The sequence below is a fragment of the Micropterus dolomieu genome, linkage group LG01 (genome assembly GCF_021292245.1).
Source record: "Micropterus dolomieu isolate WLL.071019.BEF.003 ecotype Adirondacks linkage group LG01, ASM2129224v1, whole genome shotgun sequence".
Taxonomy (NCBI): Eukaryota; Metazoa; Chordata; class Actinopteri; order Centrarchiformes; family Centrarchidae; genus Micropterus; species Micropterus dolomieu.
The window spans coordinates 4,058,804-4,080,248 of record NC_060150.1 but is presented as its reverse complement, the minus strand read 5'-3'; the positions used below and the strand labels follow the sequence as shown (position 1 = coordinate 4,080,248).

Here is a 21,445-nt window from a genome sequence, read left to right as displayed (position 1 = left end):
CTGCCCATCTGCCAGGTACTAATATCTACCTGCTAACATGTCTTTGACCGATTTGCCATGTTATTTCAACATTTCCCACAGCACTTGAAGGCAGCATGTGGTGCAGTTGAGATTTAAATGCTGCCTTGTAATGAGAGAGGTGACAGGACAGGAGGCACCTGCGGTTATTTAAAACACACAGAGCTGTGGGACCATCAGAGCTGCAATCATCCCGCCTCAGAGGATTATTTAATCTTGTCAACATTCGGTAAGAACAGTACGCCGAACTTCATTCAAAAATCCAACAGATTAATGTTTACAGTTAGAGAGAGGCCTGTGCATAAAATATGATACAACTGCTAATCTGTCATCACTAAGATATGAAACAGTTGGAAGTGGTTTATATCTGCTGCACTTCCGACTTTGGTTTACTTTTATGAAAGAGTTACAAATAGACCAATTCAAATAAATTTGCATAGGATTATTTTTCCATGCCGAAGAGCCACTTTTCAAAGTTATGAACTTTTTAAAAGTGAGTCTACAATTGCCAAAAGGCCAAAAGAAATCCATTAGTATTACTAATGTTTAGTGCTAAAATATTTAATGTTCCTTTAACTATGACGAGATGGTGCAAATAAAAAGATGTTGGTTTGTTTTACTTTCCTTGTTTCTGTTTTTGATAGAGTTAAAAGCAGTCTGATCCTGAATGGGGCTGCAGTGTAGGAGGAGGAGGAGGGACAAGGTGTTTCCTTTGTGTGTTTTGGGGATGTTGCTGTGTCTTCAGAGTGGAGGGGTGTGCAATGGTGAGTATAAATTCTGCAATTCTGAAATGGGCTTTTATGACATAACTTCAAATAAAAACACACACATGAAGTCTGTGTTAATTCATGATGTCCCTTTTAAAGGCAGTGGTGTAATCATCTTCCCTCTCACCTTTCAGCCAATCACATGCTGCCACACACCTCTTAAAGCCTGATTTATACAAATCTATGCCATAGCCTGATGCACATCTACCCAAAAATGTAACTTGCATCACAGCGATGCGGCCTGCAAGAACGGTGATTGGTCGGCTTGGTAGCATGTGGATGTGGCATTTCCTCTGTCCCTTGTAGTCAATTTTACTAGCAGCCGAACCAGCAGCTGTAAAACAGTGGATCAATTTCTTTGCGCATCACAACTCCTGTGAAATGACTCGTTTCACTATCAGAAATTCGATCCATTTGAAAGACACCAAGCACAAGTTTAAAGGTTCACGATGGCTACGTGCGGCCTACAGCGTAGACGACGCAGAAGTATAAATCAAGCTTCAGTCAAGGAAGCAAGCTCAACAAAGGCTACTAAATGTAGCCACATTTAGCACAACAATGCTAATCAAAGAACTAGCTGCTATAAATAAACACAGAAACTAACATCTCCTTTTTTGTAGTTAACAAGGCTGCACATGTACCTGCCTAGCTGGCTAACTAGCAACTAGTTATCAAAGTGTAGAGACAGTTGGTCTGTTGCAACACCCACACTTTTGGTATTTATACAGTGACTCTGAAACTGCCACAGTGTCCAAGTGCCTGTTAAGACCTCAAGCATGTGGACAAACTTGATCAATAAGGACTTCCCATCAATCCTGCACATCACAAATAGACTCCCATCTCCCATCACATTTTCTTTACTCCCATGACTCCTTTTATCTTCTTTTCTGTCTTTGCTTCACCTTCTTTCGGCCTCATTCTAATATCTGTATCCTCATTTTTCCCATTGTCCTTTTTTTATGCTCCCCTTCCCTCTCTCCAGCCGTTCATATAGCGCAGATGGTGAACCTTCAGGTGGAGTACGGGGAGTCAACCATCTTGCCCTGCAACGGCTCAGCCTACCTAGGGCAGGAAGGGAGTGTCCATTGGGAGGCGATGGGAGAGGATGTGGCATTCCTGGTGGGAGGGGAGCAAAGACCTGGGGACAAATTTCAGGTTAGTGTTGTCTTCTTTAATTTAGTCTAGAACTTTAGACTTTCATCAAAGAAACTGATATTTGCGCCGCAGTAAGTTATGTTTGGCGGTATGGCTCTGTTCTGGGATCTCCCTGCCCTTCCACAAGGTGGAAGCGGAGAGAGGACAGTGAATTTTGTGCAACCACCAGACTGTTGCATTATAACCACGGAAACTTGTGTTTAAAGAGAAAGTAGAAATAGATATATGATTTGCAATGATTGTCACAGCCTCACACACCCACCTGTAACGTATAATAATGTATTCTCTCTGAACCCACTAATGTCCAAGTGCGCCACAAAATGTTTGGTACATTCGTTCCTGTGCACTGAGAGTTGAGATGGACCGCGGGTTTCATGAAAATAGAGCCCTAAAATTGTAAATGATGTCTGCGTTCTTTCTACAGATTGTTGATGCAACTAGTAAAATTCAGCAATACATGAACTGTAATTAACTGTAGTTGTAATTCAGTTCAAACCAGCCCGTGTTTGAACTCCACTTTAGCAGGCTGCAAGGCTTGTGATTAACAGTTCCCATAATTCCTTCCAGGGCCGGGTCCAGTTGCCCTCAGAAGACAAGCTCAGGGAAGGAGACTGGTCTGTGGTCCTTCAGCACGCGATGCTCAGTGACACTGACATGTATGAGTGCATGTGGGAAAGAAGAAGAACGATATCAACAGTGTGGCTCACAGTCATGGGTGAGTTTGAGGGAGAAGGATGTGGTTCTCAGTTACTGTCGTGGATGTGCAAGACTAAGTAGACACTCGCTATGTTTTCTATCTCCCTGTATCGTCCTGTGTTGTCTGCCTGCCATAGTAACTCACTCTCACTCCTGCCTGCTTGCGCATGGTGCAAGAGGAGAGGGAGAGACGCTGACTGAGATTACTCTGAGCAGCATGCAGGGGAATAAATTAGCCTCCAAAAGAACAGACTTTTGTATATTTCTTACTTCTTTCTTACTTACTCTTCCTCCTGATTGTTTCACTGAGATTTAAAAAAAAATTGGCAGGGGACCAAACCACTTAAAAATACAAATATGTTGACTAGACACTGATGGACAACAGATGTTATGTTACAGTTTTGGGACAATTCAGTGGATGCTGGATATTGATAGGTTTATGTCCCTTCCATGCCAATTGCATTGCATTAAACAGACAGATTGTGGACTGCTGAGCTGTAGAATGATGCTCTGATGCTTACCTTTTAATCTGCTACATTACTGACTGTCCTGACAAACTACAACATGGCAAACTAATACAACATGACTTCAAGTAATCTGAAGACAAAGTTAGCAATAGTTTCATTCATTTTCAATGTATCCCAATCGCGAATTGACGATTAATATTATCGCTGTTTCTTCTTCTGCTATCCTGTTGCCACTTTCTCTGTTTCTCCGACAAGCGCCCCGCGTTGACCACTTCCTAGAGGTGCCTGTGGGTACCATGGTGGATCTAGCATGCTATATTCAGATCTCCAGAAGCCAGTCACCCAATGATCTGCAGGTCTGGTGGACCAAGAATGGCAGCCCTATAGTGTCAACAGGAAAGGAGGTACTTTATACTGCAGATGGATAATCATGCATACTGTAGATGCTGTTATCTTTTCCTAAATCTATTGTCTGATGTGAGTAAGAGACAGATTACTTATATCTATATCTATATAGATAGATATCTATCTATCTAGATAGAAGACACTATAAGCAGTTCTATACCTTGACTGCATATTAGGGGGAAGAGCTTAAACTGTGCATTTCATGCCTCCTACAAACAGATGCAGTTTATATTCTTTATTAAGAGACAAGAAAAATCCAATAATTCACACAAAATCCAGAAACACGGATAGAAAACAGAGAAGACGGGCAGCAACACTCGACAAACTCATAAAGATGACACTAAACAAAGAGAAGACACAGTCTTAAAAACAAAAGGATGGTGATTAAGGTAGGTAGGCCCAAAAAACAAAGAAGGGTAGAATAAAGATATACCGCATTGTTTTGGGCAGAAAAGCAGATCTCAGATTCTCACACAACCTTTACCCATAGTTCACAGTGAACATGTGTCAAATGCTTTCTTTGTCAATATTATATGCTGTTGTCGGTTTGTATTCTGGCATCAAAGTCTTTTCATTTAATATCTGATTATCTCTTTTCACCAACAGGCTTTGTACTCTACTGCTGTGGTGTCTAATGCTGAGGATTTATCTCGGATGGATCTATCGGTTGACACTAAAGAAGCAATTCATCTTTTTATCAACCCAACAATGATGAGTGACAATGGAGAATACCGCTGTTTGTATAAAACCAGGTATGTTCGAAGGACTGGTTGGTTGATTAGTTGTTTTTGTAATATTTTTGCGTAAGGAATGCGTTATTAGCCAGTAGTATAACCTTTATAACCTTTACATTTACCCTTAATTAGCTAGAATTTCACATTCATACCTTAAATGGATGCTCCAGCAATTTAGTACTGCATTCAGAGACATATTAGAAAAAGAAGAGTAGAAATCAAAGCAGCTGACTTTTTGTCCTTAGTATGTTTCTAGGTCCAAAAACACTGGATCCTACAGTTCCCATAATGAAACCAAGCATATTTTTTTTCTTGTCCTGCCCTGCTGGTGAACAACCACATCTTCTAAACTCCATGCCCCCAGTTTGTAATGCAAGTTGTGTTTTATAGATTTGTAGAATTCATGCCCGAGGCTCACGGTGAGAAGATTCTCAATCTGAGCAGTACTGCCCAGAGCTAGTAAATTTACATTTTTATGTGTATAACTGGGGGAGTAGTATTAGTAATTTCTGTGACCTGTTAGCAGTGCAACAAATCTGCTTTCAGGTACATTAATCTTAATTTATTTTGTTAATATTTTCTGAACAATAAATGAAACTAACATTTCTGTTATTTTTCCTCTTCATTTAATGAAGTACATCTAATTCTTGACAAGAAAAGAAATATAGTTTCCAAACATTTCCAAGCCTTTCAGGATAAAAAAACACAAAAAAACCCAAATGGGATCAAACAACAATGAGAAGGCAAATTACTTCAAATGTACCTCAGAATGAGGTACTTTCCCATTATTTAGGTGCATAATAGAATATCATTGAAAATGCAGCAATAAAATGGGCTTTGTACTAATTATATAACCATTATTAATTATATTTTCAGGGATTATGATGATCCCAAGCCTGGGATACCAGAGAGTATCACATTGACTGTGCTAAGAACAAACCCTACAGCTATTGGTAAGCACACTGTATTTTCATCAGTAGACATAATCGTTATAAGATAAGGGTGGTTTACCATCACAAGGCCGTTCAGGTGGACATTTTATTATGACCTTAAATACATACTGTCTGTCAATCTAATCCAAATCAGAACACATACCTGTTGTTCTATCATAATGTATAATCTAAGTTTCTATTGGAACATAAATATTTCGGTTACTTTTTCAAACAGTTTTTCATCCTGAAGAGACAACCACTGGGGTCTGGGTCAGTACTTCACACTTGCTTACAATACCTTGGACATCGGATGTGACGGCTGTAACGGATTTGATGGCTGTAACGGATGTAACGGATGTAACGGATTTGACGGATGTGACGGATTTGACGGATGTGACGGATGTGACGGATTTGACGGATGTGACGGCTGTAACGGATTTGATGGCTGTGACGGATGTGACGGATGTGACGGATGTGACGGATTTGATGGCTGTAACGGATGTAACGGATGTAACGGATTTGACAGATGTGACGGATGTGACGGATTTGACGGATTTGACGGATTTGACAGATGTGACGGATGTGACGGATTTGACAGATGTGACGGATGTGACGGATGTTGAAACCACAGAATCCCCAATTTATCGTATTCCTGTTATCCTGGAAGATTCCCCACACTCAATAAAAGGTGAGCCCTGCTCAGTAAGAATGAAAATGTGATATAAAAGAAAAATAGGTTACAAGACGCCAGGTTATATGGCAATAAACCAAAAATTCATACTCACTATGGATACATACTGTGTATATATATTATGGAGTAGTATAGTATGGATACACATAAAGAAGATACATGCTTAAACTAGAAGAAGATACCTTAAAAATCAGACACCATTATCTATGTAAGGTTAAAATTTAATTACAGCTTGACTTGGTTGAATATACTCCAAGACGATATGTCTCTCATCCAAGAGGCTTCTTCAGTTCTGACTGACTGGCAGGGAGTCCCAGCTTTATAGTTTGTGGGGTCGTTATCAAGCTGCCACTTGGTTCTTTAGTGGTCCTGGCTGTAACGACATATGATTGTAAAGTCATTATGGGTGTATGAGTCATGTGAGGCCAAGTCTGTACGGCCGTTGTTGGCATTGTCACATGAGGCCAAATGTGAGCGCTATTTCCCTCTCCTGGGAAGAGATGAAAGGACAGAATTGTAAGTGGGGGATAAGTGGTGTCTCAGTCCTGCTCCCCTGTTGAGCGATGGTTTCTCTAATCTGGTGTAAATAGCCTTTTTCCCCTCCTCTTTCAAACCATCTGTCCTCCATGTCCAAAATATGTCCATTGTTGTAATTGAAAGAGTATCTTTTATCCTTAAAATGTAAGTAAACTGCTGAGTCTTGACCTGAGGCCCTTCTGTGTTAGGCCGTACGTTTGTGTAGGCTGTTGTTAAGTTTCCCTACAGGTCTGTTGTGGACAGCAGACACTAGATTGCTGTGTTTTGGGTGGAGGAGAATCTCAACAACATGCTTGCTTCCATTTGTGTCTGGATTTTCAGAGAAACTCAAGAGGAGTTTCAACAAACCCTGTGTTTTTTAAACCCAAGAAAGCGCTGCCAAATCTGGCCAATCAAATGCTCTGACACAAAAATGAAAAAAACACGGTATCTGTGGCTGTCACCTTACTGTAATAAGCATGGGCTATCAAGTCATTCGGTCTGGATGTGTTTTCTGTGTTTGCAGCACGTCTCGACCTCACACTTCAATTTAATGATGTTTTTATACTAACAGAGTCACAGCCAATGGAAGGCTCTGAGGAGTCAATGACATCATTTCTAGATGAAGGTGAGCAGCTCTATACTTTACAAACTTTTCACCTACCTCCTGTGTGTTTGTTGATCTGTTATTAGTGTATAATCAGCAAAAATATTTTACTTTTCAGGGCTGGGAATCCTCTTTACATAACCACCAAATTCTGGGTTTCTTTTCTTTTAAACTTTGAGAGGTTTACACTGACGAAAGTTTCAAGTGTGACCAAGATGCTGTTTAGATGTTTACCATATTCAAACTGTTGTGGGCTTTAAAGGTACTATGTCAAGGTCCTAACATGTCCGCATATTTGCACTTCTAATTAACAAACAAATTATCAAAACACAATATTTCATCGTGATTACATGTTATTACCATGCATAAATGCAACATTGGTTCAATACAGATGTCATGCGCCCCGATTTCGGCCCCATTTCTGTAGTAAGAGTTTAAAGACAGATAAAAATAGAAGCCAACTTTATTTCCTTTTTAAAGTGCAACGTGTATACTGTGAATTTTAGCTATAATGTGTGCTCTCCACTCTTTCTACCCTCCCTCCCTCCCCCACCCATCCTTTAAGGCACCCCAGAGACATCATCTGAGTCTCTCCAGTGGGACACAATCCCATGGATTCGGATTGGCCTCATTGCCGGAGTATTGCTGGTCACAGTAGTGGTCCTGTGCATTCTGGGAGCTCTACGGAAAATTTAAAATACAAAGCACGATAAATGGATTCCCACTTCTGCCATTCAGTTGACCCACGTTGTACTACGTAAAGGATTTGAGTCGGCTTCTGAGCTGGGTACAAGGAAGAGCCTCCTTGTTTGAAGAAAAGGGTTACTGTGGTTGGGCTCACCACAGATGAACTGGGGTTGGAACTTGACTGAATGTGGATAAAGTACAAGCTTTTACCAAGAACATTTTGCAGCTTGATATTTGGTTAATAGATTTCTACAAAGACTCAAATTCTGTAAATAACCTTCAGTATAAAGAAACACTACCTGTAGGCAAGCCATATGTCAGTCCTTGAGTGTGTTTGTTAGTGTGAAAATATATTTATGATGACGTTGGCGGAAGGACCAAGTCCAGAAGAACTCCACGTTGATGTACTGTATCATGGTTTACACTTTTAAATGGCTGCTGAATAGGAATTACCTGTACGACAATAATGTGTGTGTTAAATTCAGTATAATGTACATTATTATTGTAATCATTCAAAGTTTTCGTAATTTTTGTCATTATAAAACAGGATTGCACAATGAATTGCAGCTGTAGCCCCCATTAACAAATATAAACACGGTCAATTATAGTCACCGCTCTGTTGTGTAAAATAAATCCGCTATAATCAGAAATACTGTTGTCACGCATTGTTTAATGAATTGTGTGAAAGAGTCTGTGTTGCATTAACAGCCAAAAGCAGCAACAACATAGATCAGAAAACATGAAAACCTCATTAAAATATGGTCAGTTGTACTTATATAATCTAATTGAAATGACAGCCTGTCCTTAAATATAACTTGGATCAATAAAATGCTTGGTTCTTTAGCTAAGGTGATAAAAGAATTTCCGGCATTTATTGTATTGTGCAGTCAGACAAAATGTGTCACATTTTCTTATACTTTTTTCCTTGCCTTTATCCCATAACAGATATTGTTGCCCAATTAGTATAAAATTGTTGTATGTATGTGACAGATTTCAACATGACTTCACTGCTGAAACATTGGTTCATGTTTGCTTGATCTGACTGCATGCCTTTAGGATCCGTGGGTAGAAGACAGGAGCCGATCCGTCTCTGGTTTGGAATGAGGAACAGGTGCATACAGCATAGAATGAAATTCAATATAGAAACGACTCAGCCAAACTGTGCTGTATAAGGCATATCAGCCATAAACCCTCAGCACCAAATCAGTTCTCAGTTACCTCTCAATGCTGCTTAATTTTGCTTATCTGACGCTCACTGTTGTTGGGGATTAACCACCTGAATATCAAACAGGATCTAGAGGTACTGAAAAGTTATTAATCATTAATTAGGATTAATATGTACAGAGCACCACCTTGGGATCAGGGACCTATAATCAAACCTCCAAACTGTCTCAAAAAGGGGCGTAAACTATTAATAATGAAGCATTATTAACTGATAATAGACTGACAGTGAAGGATGAGTTCGTACACTGGCTGTCTCAACAACTGTTATCATAATGCCACACACAATAACCGCAAACAATGACTTCTTAAATTCATTTAAACACTATTATCTACTCTAAAACCACCAGTTCCAAAAGGGCAGAGGCCAGCTGGTCACTCATAAGTAGCCTACTTGTGGGTCACAGGTCAGGTTGCTCCTCTATTTTAGAGTATCAATGTTTCCGAGCGTCTGGCTGTGGATTTGAAAAGACAAATTCATTCAAAGCACAAAAAACTATCTGGTGAGAAGCATCAATAAAATGCTATGATGAAACAGCAAAGTAACTATCGGAGGTACTAGTGCTCGATGTTATGTGAGTTACCATAAGGATTACATCTTAATAATAACTACAAAGTTACTAATGCTTTAGTGTAAAATGGCCTGTGAATGTTTCCCTGTTGAGCTGCAGTGGAGGAACAATAAAAACAAGAGGAAATTTAGAGGGGCAAAAACACAAAAGAGGCTGTACAATTGTTTTAAGACAGACTTGAAAATGGGTGAACCCATTCTTTAACAAGTTGGTGTTCTTTGCTGGTTTTTCATCCTTCTAACACTTTCCTATTCTTGTGTTTGTTCTGGAATAAAGTTGAAAACTAATAAATAAATAGCACAGCCAATGTGCATTTAAAAATGTAAAGCTGGTGGCTTTTCCTTCCTCTAATTTAATTTTCTTATAACATTATTATGTTTTCTCTGTTTTCTTGCAGTGATGCTAGTATCCAGCAGAGGGAGTCTTGTTATTTATAAATGAACTGACCTTCCAGCTTGATGTGTGAGACAAAGTATATGAAGTTTATACATCATGGACTTGTTCTAAATGAAATGGTTGTCTAGCTGTGTGTTTCAGCAGTAGCAGCTGGGATCGGTCATCTACTAGAATCAGTCAAACAGACTTTTCACAACCTGTAAACGCATTTTTTAAAAATTATAAATGATGTAAAGGCTCAGCAAATGTTTTTACAAACCATTAATATCAATCAAATCAAAGCTTTTTATTAAGGGCATGAGGACACACACCCTGTCCAAAGAACATGCAATAAAAACAGAAAAACAGACGCAAGTTATACAATGCCAATATCCCACCAGAATTCTTACCCAGTCTCACCAGTATACATATCTCTACTGTTAACTAAAAGCGAAATTGTAAGTAAGATACATGACTTGAATCAATTCCAATGGAATGTGAAAATCTTGAAATGTGAGCTGCTGTGAAGTACTTATAGCAAAGCCATGCATGGATTTCTCAGTTTCTTCCAACGTTAACTTCTGTTCCCTACTTTCCTTCTGTCTTCCCCTATAATCCATCCTCCGTCTCTCCTCCCCTTTTACCCCCCTTCACCCGCTCCCCTCTGCTCTCTACTGTTCTTACTTCCCAAAGAGCAGCTTCAGAATGAAGAATGGAGGAGAGGAGTGAGGAATCATTGACGTTCTCTGTCAGGGTCTTCGCTCTGCAGGAGGAGGTGAGGGCCGAGGAGGAGAACATGGAGACACGTGAGGAGGTAACAGTGGAGGCTGCAGAGGGCGCACTTTTATATACTGCTTATATTTTCCTATCTACTGGGTTGTGACTTTATAAGACGCATTTTATGTAAATAAACCTGGCGTAAGTTCTGAGTTTAAACTAATCAAACTCTGCTGCTATGCTGTTCTGCGGCAGCTCCAAAACTAGTTTGTTCTGGTTTAATGACAATGGATCTGAAAGGCACATAAAATTCACAAAATGCAAAAAGATAACATGACCATGCTGAGCCAAAGGCTGCATATATACAGTATATATATATTTACACTCACCGGCCCTTTATTGGGTACACCTCTTCAGTTGCTTCTTAACACACATAGCTAATCAGCCAATCACATGGCAGCAACTCAATGCATTTTGGCATGTAGATGTGGTTAAGACAATTTGCTGAAGTTCAAACCGAGCATCAGAATAGGGAAGAAATGGGATTTAAGTGACTTTGAACGTGGCATGGTTGTTGGGGCCAGACAGGCTGGTATTGAGTATTTCAGAAACTGCTGATCTACTGGGACTTTCACACCCAACCATCTCTAGGGTTTACAGAGAACGGTCCGAAAAAGAGAAAATGTCCAGTGAGCGGCTGTTGTGTGGACGAAAACACCTTGTTGATGTCAGGGGAGAATGGGCAGACTGGTTTGAGATGACAGAAAGGCAACAGTAACTCTAATAACCACTCGTTACAACCAAGGTATGCAGAATACCGTCTCTGAACGAAATTTTCTTTGGGGCCCCTTAGTACCAACTGAGCATCGGTCAAATGCAACAGCCTACCTGAGTATTGTTGCTGACCATGTCCATGCCTTTATGACCACAGTGTACCCATCTTCTGATGGCTACTTCCGGCAGGATAATGCACCATGTCACAAAGCTCAAATCATCTCAACTACTACTGTGAAGATTCTCAGTCATCCATGTCGTAGTTATCCAAGGAAGGTTCAAATTAAGGGCGAATGGACTTGGTTGAAGATACTTGAAGACGTGTTGCCTCTCATCCAAGAAGCTGTCTTCCAGGGAGTCCCAGCTCTGGGGGTGCTCTGCTTGGCTCGTTAGTGCTCCTGGCTGTTTCATAATGACAGTTGTTATGGTTGTAGGAGTCACCTGAGGCCAAGTCTGAACTACCCTCATTGTCATTGTATCGTGAGTCCAAATGTGAGTATTTGTTTCAACTCCTGGGAAGGGATGAAAAGACAGCATTGTAGGTGGTGTTGCAGACCTCCTTCCCCTGTTGAGAGACAGTATCTCTGTATCGGTGGAAATGGCTTCTTCCAGTGTTGTGTAGTGCCAGGAGCACTAACAAACTAAGCTGGATCCATTTCCTTGAAAACGACCCCACAGAGGTTAAATAGTTGGGACTTCCTGCCAGAAAAGAAGAAGCCTCTCTAATGAGAAACGAAAGTAAGTCCAGCTGACCTTGATTTTAACCCAATTTCAGTGGACAACTTCACCCACAGTGATAAAGTACGTTTTTACATGTGACTTTGTTGCAGATATGCAATTATCTGCATAAACCTGATTCCGTCAGTCATCAAAGAAATCAGTTTTTTTGTGTGCATCAGAGCCAATAAAACATTTGACAAACGGAGATGTTGGATTATATTCCTGGTTTGCCTATTTTAAAGACTGTGAGTTTCCCTACATTTGTATTCACCCTCAAACCAAGTTCTTCTTTTCTTTTCGCAATGATGAGACTAAAATGCTGTTTCATTTTAAATCATTATTTAGTCTGACATCATGTTCATTTAAACAGGAACATTGTTTGGAGCAGGGACATTAGCGATCTAAGAAATATTTTGTAGGAAGATGACAATCTTAATCCCTCCTATTTAGCTCTGATCAGATCAGTTGTTATTTCCGCCAGTGAAACTGCTTTCAATCACAACTCCAGACCTGTTTGATTCTCTGAAAATATCAGAGATGTCTGCCGCAAAACAGAGGCTTGGAACCAGGAGAGATCAGCCACAAGATTTGTTCTTTTAGCTAATACGTGCACATCTTGCAGTTTTACTACACTTAAATCCAGAGTTTTTACAGTAGTTCCCACAATCCTGTTTTACTACGTGCCTTTCAGTAAGTTTGTTTAAAACACAGGAAGTGGCAATGTGATGCAATATTTTACATATGCTGCTGTTGGTAACATACGCCATCACTGTAACATAGAAGGTGCTCCTAATATGTCTTTTTGAAGCCGTGGTGTAGTGATAAGACATTATATACCTTGCTAAAGGTTATTCTAGTTTGTGCTACAAATGTCTGATGGTTGAGTGAGGTATTATTAATCAAGCTTCTTGCGTTGGGACAAATGGGACTAAAATTGGCTCAGCAAAGATGCAGGGTCATCCATACTTATTTTTACCCCAATACAATGCAATGTCATCTGGCCTATCCAAACAATTACCTGCAAGTGCACATCCCTGGTAGAAAGTTATGTAGTGCAAATAAATTCTGCTGTTTACTTTGAAATTGTTGAGACAGAGGAGGAAATGATTGGTCTGAGTATGGAGGAAGCTCCAGTGTGCTCCAGTTTAATTACATCCACTAGATTCTGGACCAAAGACCCGCCATCCATCCACTACTATACCTGCTTGTCTTTTGTAGACTTACACTATCACAGCCAACTGTCATACCTCAGGATTCCTCCTCTTTGCCAAATTTAGATTTTGGTAGATAGTGGGGTTAATATTAAAAGTAGTTTAAACACGAAAGCTCATCATACTAGATCTGGTCCGGAGTAATTTGGTTGGGTCTGAAACGTTCTTGTGCTCTGTGACATAACCCAGTGTGTTGTGTTCTGAAGGAGGTGCAGGTCCAGGAAGGGATGAACAGCGAGCAGCAGGTCAGTGTTTGCAGACAGAGAGCAGAGCAGGAGCTCACACTGCTCCTCACCACAGGACTGGAGACTCAGCTGCTCACTGTGCAGGATGGTGAGCGCACACACACACACACACACACACGCTGAAACGTGCCACGCTCGCTAAGTTAGAGCAGTGGTACTCAAATATTTTCATGTCAAGGACCCCCAAACTGAAACAAATTAGACCATGGACCCCCATTTGATAGGACTTTTGCTTTTAGATGTTTTATTACAAAAAATGTATGTAACCAATGACAAAATAATCACACAGTCTAGTTGTAAAGTCATTGCGTTACTTATAGTAATTACTTATAGTGAAAATAAATGATTCCCCTTTTTTGCTTGGGACCCCCTCGAACCCTCTAAAGGACTCCTGGGAGTCCCCGGACCCCACTTTGAAAGCCACTGATTTATTGATTTCAGGAAGAGGCTGTAGTAGTGGAAAAAGTTTGTGCCAAAAGTTCAGTGTTGAGATAGGACCCAACCAGAAATGGAAAGTTAGTCATGACACCTCATCATTAATAAAATCATACATTTCACTGTTGTGTGTTGAAGATCATAGCTCATCAGCGATGGACGTTTTTGTGCACTGAGTACTTTTTAATACTAAGTACACTTTTTGCTGGTAATACTTACATAATTTTACTTAAGTAACATTTTCCATTGTACTTTTACAGTGTTGTATTAGTACTTTTACTTCTGGATCTGAATACTTCGTCCACCACTAATAAAATGTAAATGTGTTCTCAGCCAACAGAGCATCAGTCTTCCAGTTTACTGTTTCCAAGGAGATGGACTGCTGCCAGGTCGGACAGCAGTCCTTCCTGGTCTCCTTTGGCAAGTTGAGTTTTCTGCTGCAGTTCAGAACTCCTGCTGGTTTGTACAGTATATTCTTAAATTCATACTGCTTATCCAAATGGGTTTGGTTGTGTGTCATGAACTCGGGAAACATATTCTCTTTGAATCTCCAGATCTGAAGAACTTCCAGCAGTTACTGAAGAGAGGGGATGATGAAGAGACTAAGAAAGGTTGCACAGAAAGAGATGAGAAGGAAAACAGAGATTCAGAGAGAGGCAAAACACCTTCTAGGAGACATCCCACTATGTTTGAATCAAGGACTGAAAATGCCCCTACACTGGGTACCTACCAGGTAAGCCACTCGTTCACTCTGACTTCACAAGTGCTGGGGATAAATAAATCGGTTTGAACAAGAATTTAAAATACATGTTGTTCATTGCTGGATTTGTGTATAGTTCCACAGCTGTCTGTCCCAGCAGCAGTCTCTGCTTCAAGACTACCTGAGGATCACCACCTACCAGAGAGCCATTTTAAACAATGAGACCGACTTCAGAGACAAGGTGCTCATGAGCTCCTCAAGACTGTTGTTGGAGACACTGGCTTTATCCTGTTTATATTATAAAATGCTCCTCCACTAAGTATGTAAATTCCATCCATGTATAAATGATATAGCCCACAGGTTTCCATATCCCTGTTAAAAACAGATGTATACAGTCAGGTACATAGTGTAGTAGTCAAGTACAGTTATTAATTTTTATTGTGTTGTTTAAATGTATTCAAACAAGCCAGTAATATACAGTTAAAGGATTATTCCAATATGTTAGGCCTCTTCATTAGTTATGATAACATGTACTCAAAGTAATTGCTATGTGATTTTTTCCAAAGCTACTCACATCTTCATTACACACATTGGGAGTAATTTAGCTTTCAGCGTGCTGAAAGGTAGTTCAAACCTCCAAGCCTACAATTAGTACACCTGAACAACAGCTGCCTGCCATATCTCCTAAAAGAAGTCTGGTGGATCAAGAAGCACAGTCAGTCTAACAATGAAACAGGCTGTAAAACAGGTTAATCAAAGTTATTTGGAAAAAAAAAAAAACACAAACACAAAGTTTTGTTAGCCAAAAGAAAATAAATGATGGGAGTCTTCACAGTGGCCTAGTGGTCCACAGCTCGCAACAGCGACGTCCCCACTTTAAATACATCAGGTCATCCCATCACCTTACATCACATTTCCTCTATTAAATAAAATGCAAAAACAAGACAAAATAATGTTTCACAGCATAACACATTTTCTTCTCTTTTTTTGTCTCTGTAGGTGGTTCTGGATATATGTTGTGGTTCTGGTATTCTGTCCTTCTTTGCAGTCCAGGCAGGAGCCACCAGAGTGTATGCTGTTGAGGCCAGCCCCATGGCCAAGTTTACACAGGTCAGTAGATTTGAAGCCTCCATCTTCCATTTCTGTCATTATACTGTCAGCCTTAAAATAGTATAGGTATCTGATATACACAGGTTTTAAAAGCGCAGAAATGAAAGCATTGTTTGAGTAAATGTAACTAACTTACAAGCAATTTATGAAAACTCCAAACTGTGAGCTCACATGCAGATTTCTGAGAGTTATGTTAGTGTGTGTGTGTGTGTTGGCGTTGAAAGAGCCTAAAAAGAAACCACAGCAATGCACTAAATAGCACACACAAACATAGAGTACATACATCACATGCAGAGCGTGGCATTCTGGGGAGTTAATGGGTTGCGGCAACATCTGGCCCATTCAGTAGGATAGGGGTTGCAGAGAGATGCTGATGCACACAGTACTGGGCTTAGACGGATACATGGGGATTATGTCTGCCTTTTATTAAATAGTGGACATTAGCTTGGTGTCAGATTTAACTGCTCCACACCATATCCAAATAAATGGCATATTACAAAGGGATTTTGATGCTTCTAGTTATATATTTCCAGGTTTTGGGAGGTCTCTTTCTAAAAACAATGTCCCTGTCATTCTGGATAATCCACAGAACACAGTGTCCACAGTTCTTACTGGAAATTCATTTTGAAGAAACGGTCCCTATAAAATCTGCAGACAAAGTGTGTTCTGTGGATTGTCCAGAGGAACCACAACATTGTTTCTGGAAAGACATTTGATGTTGAATTAAATTATTCAATGTTGTTGACACCACAAACCAAATCCCATTTGCATCCATTGTATTTGGGTAGAGGCAGAAATCTCAAAACCCGGACAAAGCTGTTGCACAGTTCTCTCTCTCTGCAAAGAGAGCGAACATAAGAAAGATCTAAAACATGATTTGATTTACATTTTCTTCTGTTCACTCACTTTGCATTTTGTTAATTGATAAATATAATCTATTAACATGTCTATTTTTGAAAGCATTCTTATGTTACAGAGTTTTCCCACACCTGCCTAAAACCTTTGCACAGTAATGTATATTAGGCATTCAGGGGCTCAGTAGAATCTAGCAGATCAACATGACCACTTGGTATCATTATGGTTTTGTCTTTCTATTGAAGAAGCAGAAGTAGGGCTTTCTGTTCATCTCTCTGAAACTTTTCGACCACACCTATTTAAAAACATGGACATACTGAAATACACTTATGGATTGGGTGATGTTGAAGTGGTGTTAAAGTTGGAGCTCATAATTAGTAGGGGAGACGGGGGATGGTTGTAACACATCCAAAAAAAATTATGGTTTTGACACAGCCTGTATCAATCAATTTTAGATGTTTTAGCAACTTTGGCACTGTGCTTTGTTCTCAAGTGCAATGACAATGTGCTGCTGCTGCCACTTTCATTCCCACCTCTGATTGGTTTTTCTCCACAGCTTATTGGAATTTTAGTTTGAGTCACCCCGTCATGCCAAAATAATGGACAAAACGTGATTTGTTGAAACCATTCAAATTGGTGACCACAATACAAAGCTACAGTTTGTTAGATTATCTGGGAGACTCTCATGTTTCTATGTGAAGTAACATTGAGGATTAACGGAAAGATAAAATTGAATTGGGAAAAAACACTTCTGGAACCAGTGACTCCTCCCACTTTGCAACTGCACCACTAGAAGAATTAGTAGTGAATCTTCCTAAAATAACATCTTTCACTCATCTCAAACATAGTTTGTACAGTTTTATTCTAAATGGACTCTTATTCAGATAATTTGTGTAATTGAAGGTGTACGTGTGATGCTTTAAAGTAACTGAATTACTCTGGGTTTTAGTGGTAAGCTTTAGGATGCGTTAATGTATACTGTAGTTGAGAGATCTACCTTTCTTCTTCAAAATAATGAGACATTTTCAGCCTTCACTAGACTCTAGTCCAATGTATGTAAGTGTCCTATGGAGGAAATTGACAATCTTTAGTAGTTATGTGGTTTTTATAGTGTGTTTTAATGCAGTACATGTTCACTGTCTCCTGTGCAGATCCTGGTCCAGTGTAATTGTCTGTCTGAGCAGATCAGGGTCCTAGAAGGGGAGGTGGAGGAGGTCAGCTGTCCTGATATGGTGGATGTCATTGTCTCTGAGCCAATGGGATACATGCTGCTCAGTGACGGACTCATGGAGAGATTCTTGCATGCCAGGAAATGGCTCAAGCCCAACGGTAGGAGTAGAGAAGCATCAGGGATGCATAGGAGGGCGAAAGGTTGATATATAATATATATAAATAAATAAAATACTCAAATCTCTAAAATGGATGTCTATTTTGGTTTTATATGACAAGTAGGAGATAACTCCACATTTGTGTTTAATACTCACCATGCTTTGGGACTTTGCTATCTTGACTTGGCACTTGGCTTACGAGTTACCGGTCTTGACTTGGAACAAGTTTTGTTTAACCTGGGTTGGGACTTAACTTTTACAATCTTAACTTTGTACTGGTTTGTATTGACTTGGCAACCCGTTCTGACTCCCAAGTTGTCACATACGGATGCATGGTCAAGACCCAGTGGTGTCATGCACTGGGGAGCCCCTTAGGGTCATAGTTTCGCTGGGGAAAAGCCCTGTAGTGTCAATTATGAACTCTAAAAGGAAGGTGTTGGATATTTAACAGAAAAGTCAGAGTGAGGAGGTGGCTGGATTGGATGGTGGGCCAGAAACCGGACTCAACTACGATACCGGTGTTCATTCCCTGTGTGAAACAAAAAGTCAACATTGAATCTATTTTTATTTAGGTTATGCAAGTAGAGTACAGTAAAACTTCAGTTAATAGCTGAGTCCCAAATAGCCGCCGACCTCCTTTACTGGCCTGGCGCGGGAACACGTTTTGACAAATAAACGCAGGTCTCCGTTAAACGCCTGGTCCTGTTTTTTTATAGAAGTTCTTTGGATGTTTAAAACCTCTTAAACCCCACTGGGTCACCTGCTTTAGCTGCTTCATAGCTTTTAAGAGCGTTAATACAAATATTAATGTTTAAACAATATGTCAGTATGGACATGCTGCACATCGTTAGATAGTCCACAATTCCATTGTTCAGTTCAAAATTAATCCAAGCTGTGAATCCTGTCATGTGAAGTCCATCGCTCTCCGTCTGCTAACTTCTGCCACACTTTTCTCATCCTGCACCCTGTTGTTGTTTTCCTTAGGTTGCTGCCTTCAAAATAAGAGTGCAAAAGCCTGTCTGTCGGAGCTAGATCAAATGAATGACGTGTATTTGATATAGTATTTTTTATACAAGTAATATTCATACTGTTTGAAATAAACTGTTTTCATAGTAGTTTCAGTTTTGTGCAAAAGGAATTAAAGGCCTGTCCCATATGGACGCCTGCCCCAAATATAGACAGGGTCAATTCAGTGATTTTAGCAAATTGTCAGGGTTTATTTCAACCTCATGTTCAATGTTTCTGTCTCTCACCGTTTGGCTCTCTGTCTTCCATGTCTCTATATCATTCTCTCACCCTCTCTCCAGGTCTGATGTTTCCCTCCTATGGTGATATTCATCTGGCTCCCTTCAGTGACGAGCAGCTCTACTTTGAACACTACGCACGAGCTAGTTTCTGGTCTCTCTCTCACACACACACACACACACACACACGCATAAACATAAATCCATGCATGAGGACGCAAACACACTGGACCCCTTTATTTCCCTTGCTCTCTGTCTGTCTCACACAGACACATGTTCCCAGTGTTCGACCTCAGTCAGGCATGTTTCCTGTTGGGTGTAAAACGCTTGGGTTCAGTCCAGTCCTGACTCATGCAGGCCAACTAAGGGTTTGACTGATATGATCTTTTGTAGGCTGATAATTTAGGGTTGAGGCTGAAGTTTTGTTTTTCCAGAATTTTATTCTTTGATACAGGATTTGGCCGTTGACGGGACATTATAACGTTGTGACCCAGGAGAATAATTGGTCAAACATATTTAAGGGATGAAAAATATATAAAGGGAAGAAACTGGCTAAAAAAAAAATCACTCCTTGTTTATTAGATTGACAACCACACATTTTTGAATTTACATAGAATTAGGCTAATTTATAGTGAAATTCAGCGATGATCTGATAAAAAAAGCAAACAAATAGCCTCAAAACACGGGGCTATGTTTCAGGAAAATTCAAGAATCCAACAGTAAAATATTCTATGACTAGACTTTTCATCTTCTTTGACATTAAAGCTAAAGGTTTGTTATGCAGATGTTCTGTCAGGGCAGGTAGAGTCCATTAAAATGAACCCCCCTTGCATCATTTACACAAACTTTCCTATTGAGACATCCTGTTCCACAGTACCTGCAGGTACCCGCATGCGGTCCCCACAAGTTTCTCTAAAGCTATAGAGCAAAAACAGCAGTTGTTTAAAACTGCATTTGAAACAAGTTAGCATAGCATAGCCCTGATCGATCCAAACTCCATTCAGAAAACAAGTATTTCAAAAGTTGTTTGCTTGTCATCCCTCTGACAGACTTGACAAAGCATGAATTCATACGTTTAACAAATCGGCATCATGATGTAGTTATGGCACAATTATGATCCGTTTATTGCAATGAAATCTAGGGCTGGACAATAAAACAATAACAACAATTATCGTGATACAAGTTTTTCAATTAAATTTTTGATTTTATTCACTTGAATTATACACAAATTAGGACTTAATTTTTGAATTAAGATGTTTATTTGTTCAGGAAAAAGGACTCAAATAAGCTTTTACTTTTTTCACTCAAAGATTTTATCATAATTATTTTGAATGTTCTACCTCAGATTTGTGAATGATCCACTTTTTGGCAACAAGTGTTGACCGTAAATCATCAGGTTTCTTCAACTTTCACTCAGGTGCAGAAATCAGCCTTTAAACTTGAAAGAAATAAAGATTTGATACTTATCATGATAATTATTGATATCGAAAGATATGAAACTTTTTATCGTGATAACATTTTTTTGCCATATCATCCAGCCCTAATGAAATCTCAGAAAAACCTTTATTTTGGCATCATATAGCTCTAGCTATCGCGGGTTGGGTTTGCGTTGTATGTGAACGCGCCATTACAAGTTAAAGGTTAGGGACATATGTGCAGGTAGCAGGATAACCATCCAGCCACAGCATTCAATGATGTGTGTTCCTATAATAACAATTTACAGTGCCTTGCGAAAGTATTCGGCCCCCTTGAACTTTTCAACCTTTTGCCACATTTCAGGCCTCAAACATAAAGATATAAAACTGTAATTTTTTGTGAAGAATCAACAACAAGTGGGACACAATTATGAAGTGGAACGAAATTTATTGGATATTTCAAACCTTTTTAACAAATAAAAAACTGAAAAATTGGGCGTGCAAAATTATTCAGCCCCTTTACTTTCAGTGCAGCAAACTCTCTCCAGAAGTTCAGTGAGGATCTCTGAATGATCCAATGTTGACCTAAATGACTAATGATGATAAATAGAATCCACCTGTGTGAAATCAAGTCTCTGTATAAATGCACCTGCTCTGCGATAGTCTCAGAGGTCCGTTTAAAGCGCAGAGAGCATCATGAAGAACAAGGAACACACCAGGCAGGTCTGAGATACTGTTGTGGAGAAGTTTAAAGCCGGATTTGGATACAAAAAGATTTCCCAAGCTTTAAACATCCCAAGGAGCACTGTGCAAGCGATAATATTGAAATGGAAGGAGTATCAGACCAC

The 21,445-nt window shown here is 39.7% G+C and overlaps 2 protein-coding genes across 5 annotated transcripts in view; both read left to right on the top strand.

Annotated features, from left to right (window-relative positions):
• Positions 1 to 673: 673 nt before the first annotated feature.
• Positions 674 to 8,488, top strand: LOC123975316. 4 transcript variants are annotated; one of them, XM_046056736.1, is made up of 10 exons: positions 674 to 782; positions 1,768 to 1,940; positions 2,508 to 2,655; positions 3,359 to 3,507; positions 4,115 to 4,260; positions 5,119 to 5,195; positions 5,410 to 5,522; positions 5,676 to 5,862; positions 6,956 to 7,009; positions 7,563 to 8,488. In XM_046056736.1, the coding sequence occupies exons 1-10, from the start codon at positions 686 to 688 to the stop codon at positions 7,682 to 7,684; spliced, it is 1,266 nt and encodes a 421-aa protein (XP_045912692.1). In that variant the 5' UTR covers positions 674 to 685; the 3' UTR covers positions 7,685 to 8,488. The 4 variants fall into 4 exon arrangements, with proteins under 4 accessions (XP_045912692.1, XP_045912683.1, XP_045912676.1 ...); XM_046056727.1 differs by having other exon boundaries at positions 7,554 to 8,488; XM_046056720.1 differs by having other exon boundaries at positions 6,908 to 7,009.
• Positions 8,489 to 10,555: 2,067 nt separating this feature from the next.
• Positions 10,556 to 21,445, top strand: part of LOC123973614 (histone-arginine methyltransferase CARM1-like) — a 12,764-nt gene continuing 1,874 nt past the window's right edge. The window contains exons 1-9 of the mRNA XM_046053797.1: positions 10,556 to 10,657; positions 13,472 to 13,598; positions 14,279 to 14,404; positions 14,500 to 14,678; positions 14,782 to 14,886; positions 15,645 to 15,755; positions 17,762 to 17,939; positions 19,246 to 19,329; positions 19,452 to 19,477. Coding sequence (XP_045909753.1) covers positions 10,556 to 10,657; positions 13,472 to 13,598; positions 14,279 to 14,404; positions 14,500 to 14,678; positions 14,782 to 14,886; positions 15,645 to 15,755; positions 17,762 to 17,939; positions 19,246 to 19,329; positions 19,452 to 19,477 — 1,038 coding nt within the window. The remainder of the gene's footprint in view (positions 10,658 to 13,471; positions 13,599 to 14,278; positions 14,405 to 14,499; positions 14,679 to 14,781; positions 14,887 to 15,644; positions 15,756 to 17,761; positions 17,940 to 19,245; positions 19,330 to 19,451; positions 19,478 to 21,445) is intronic.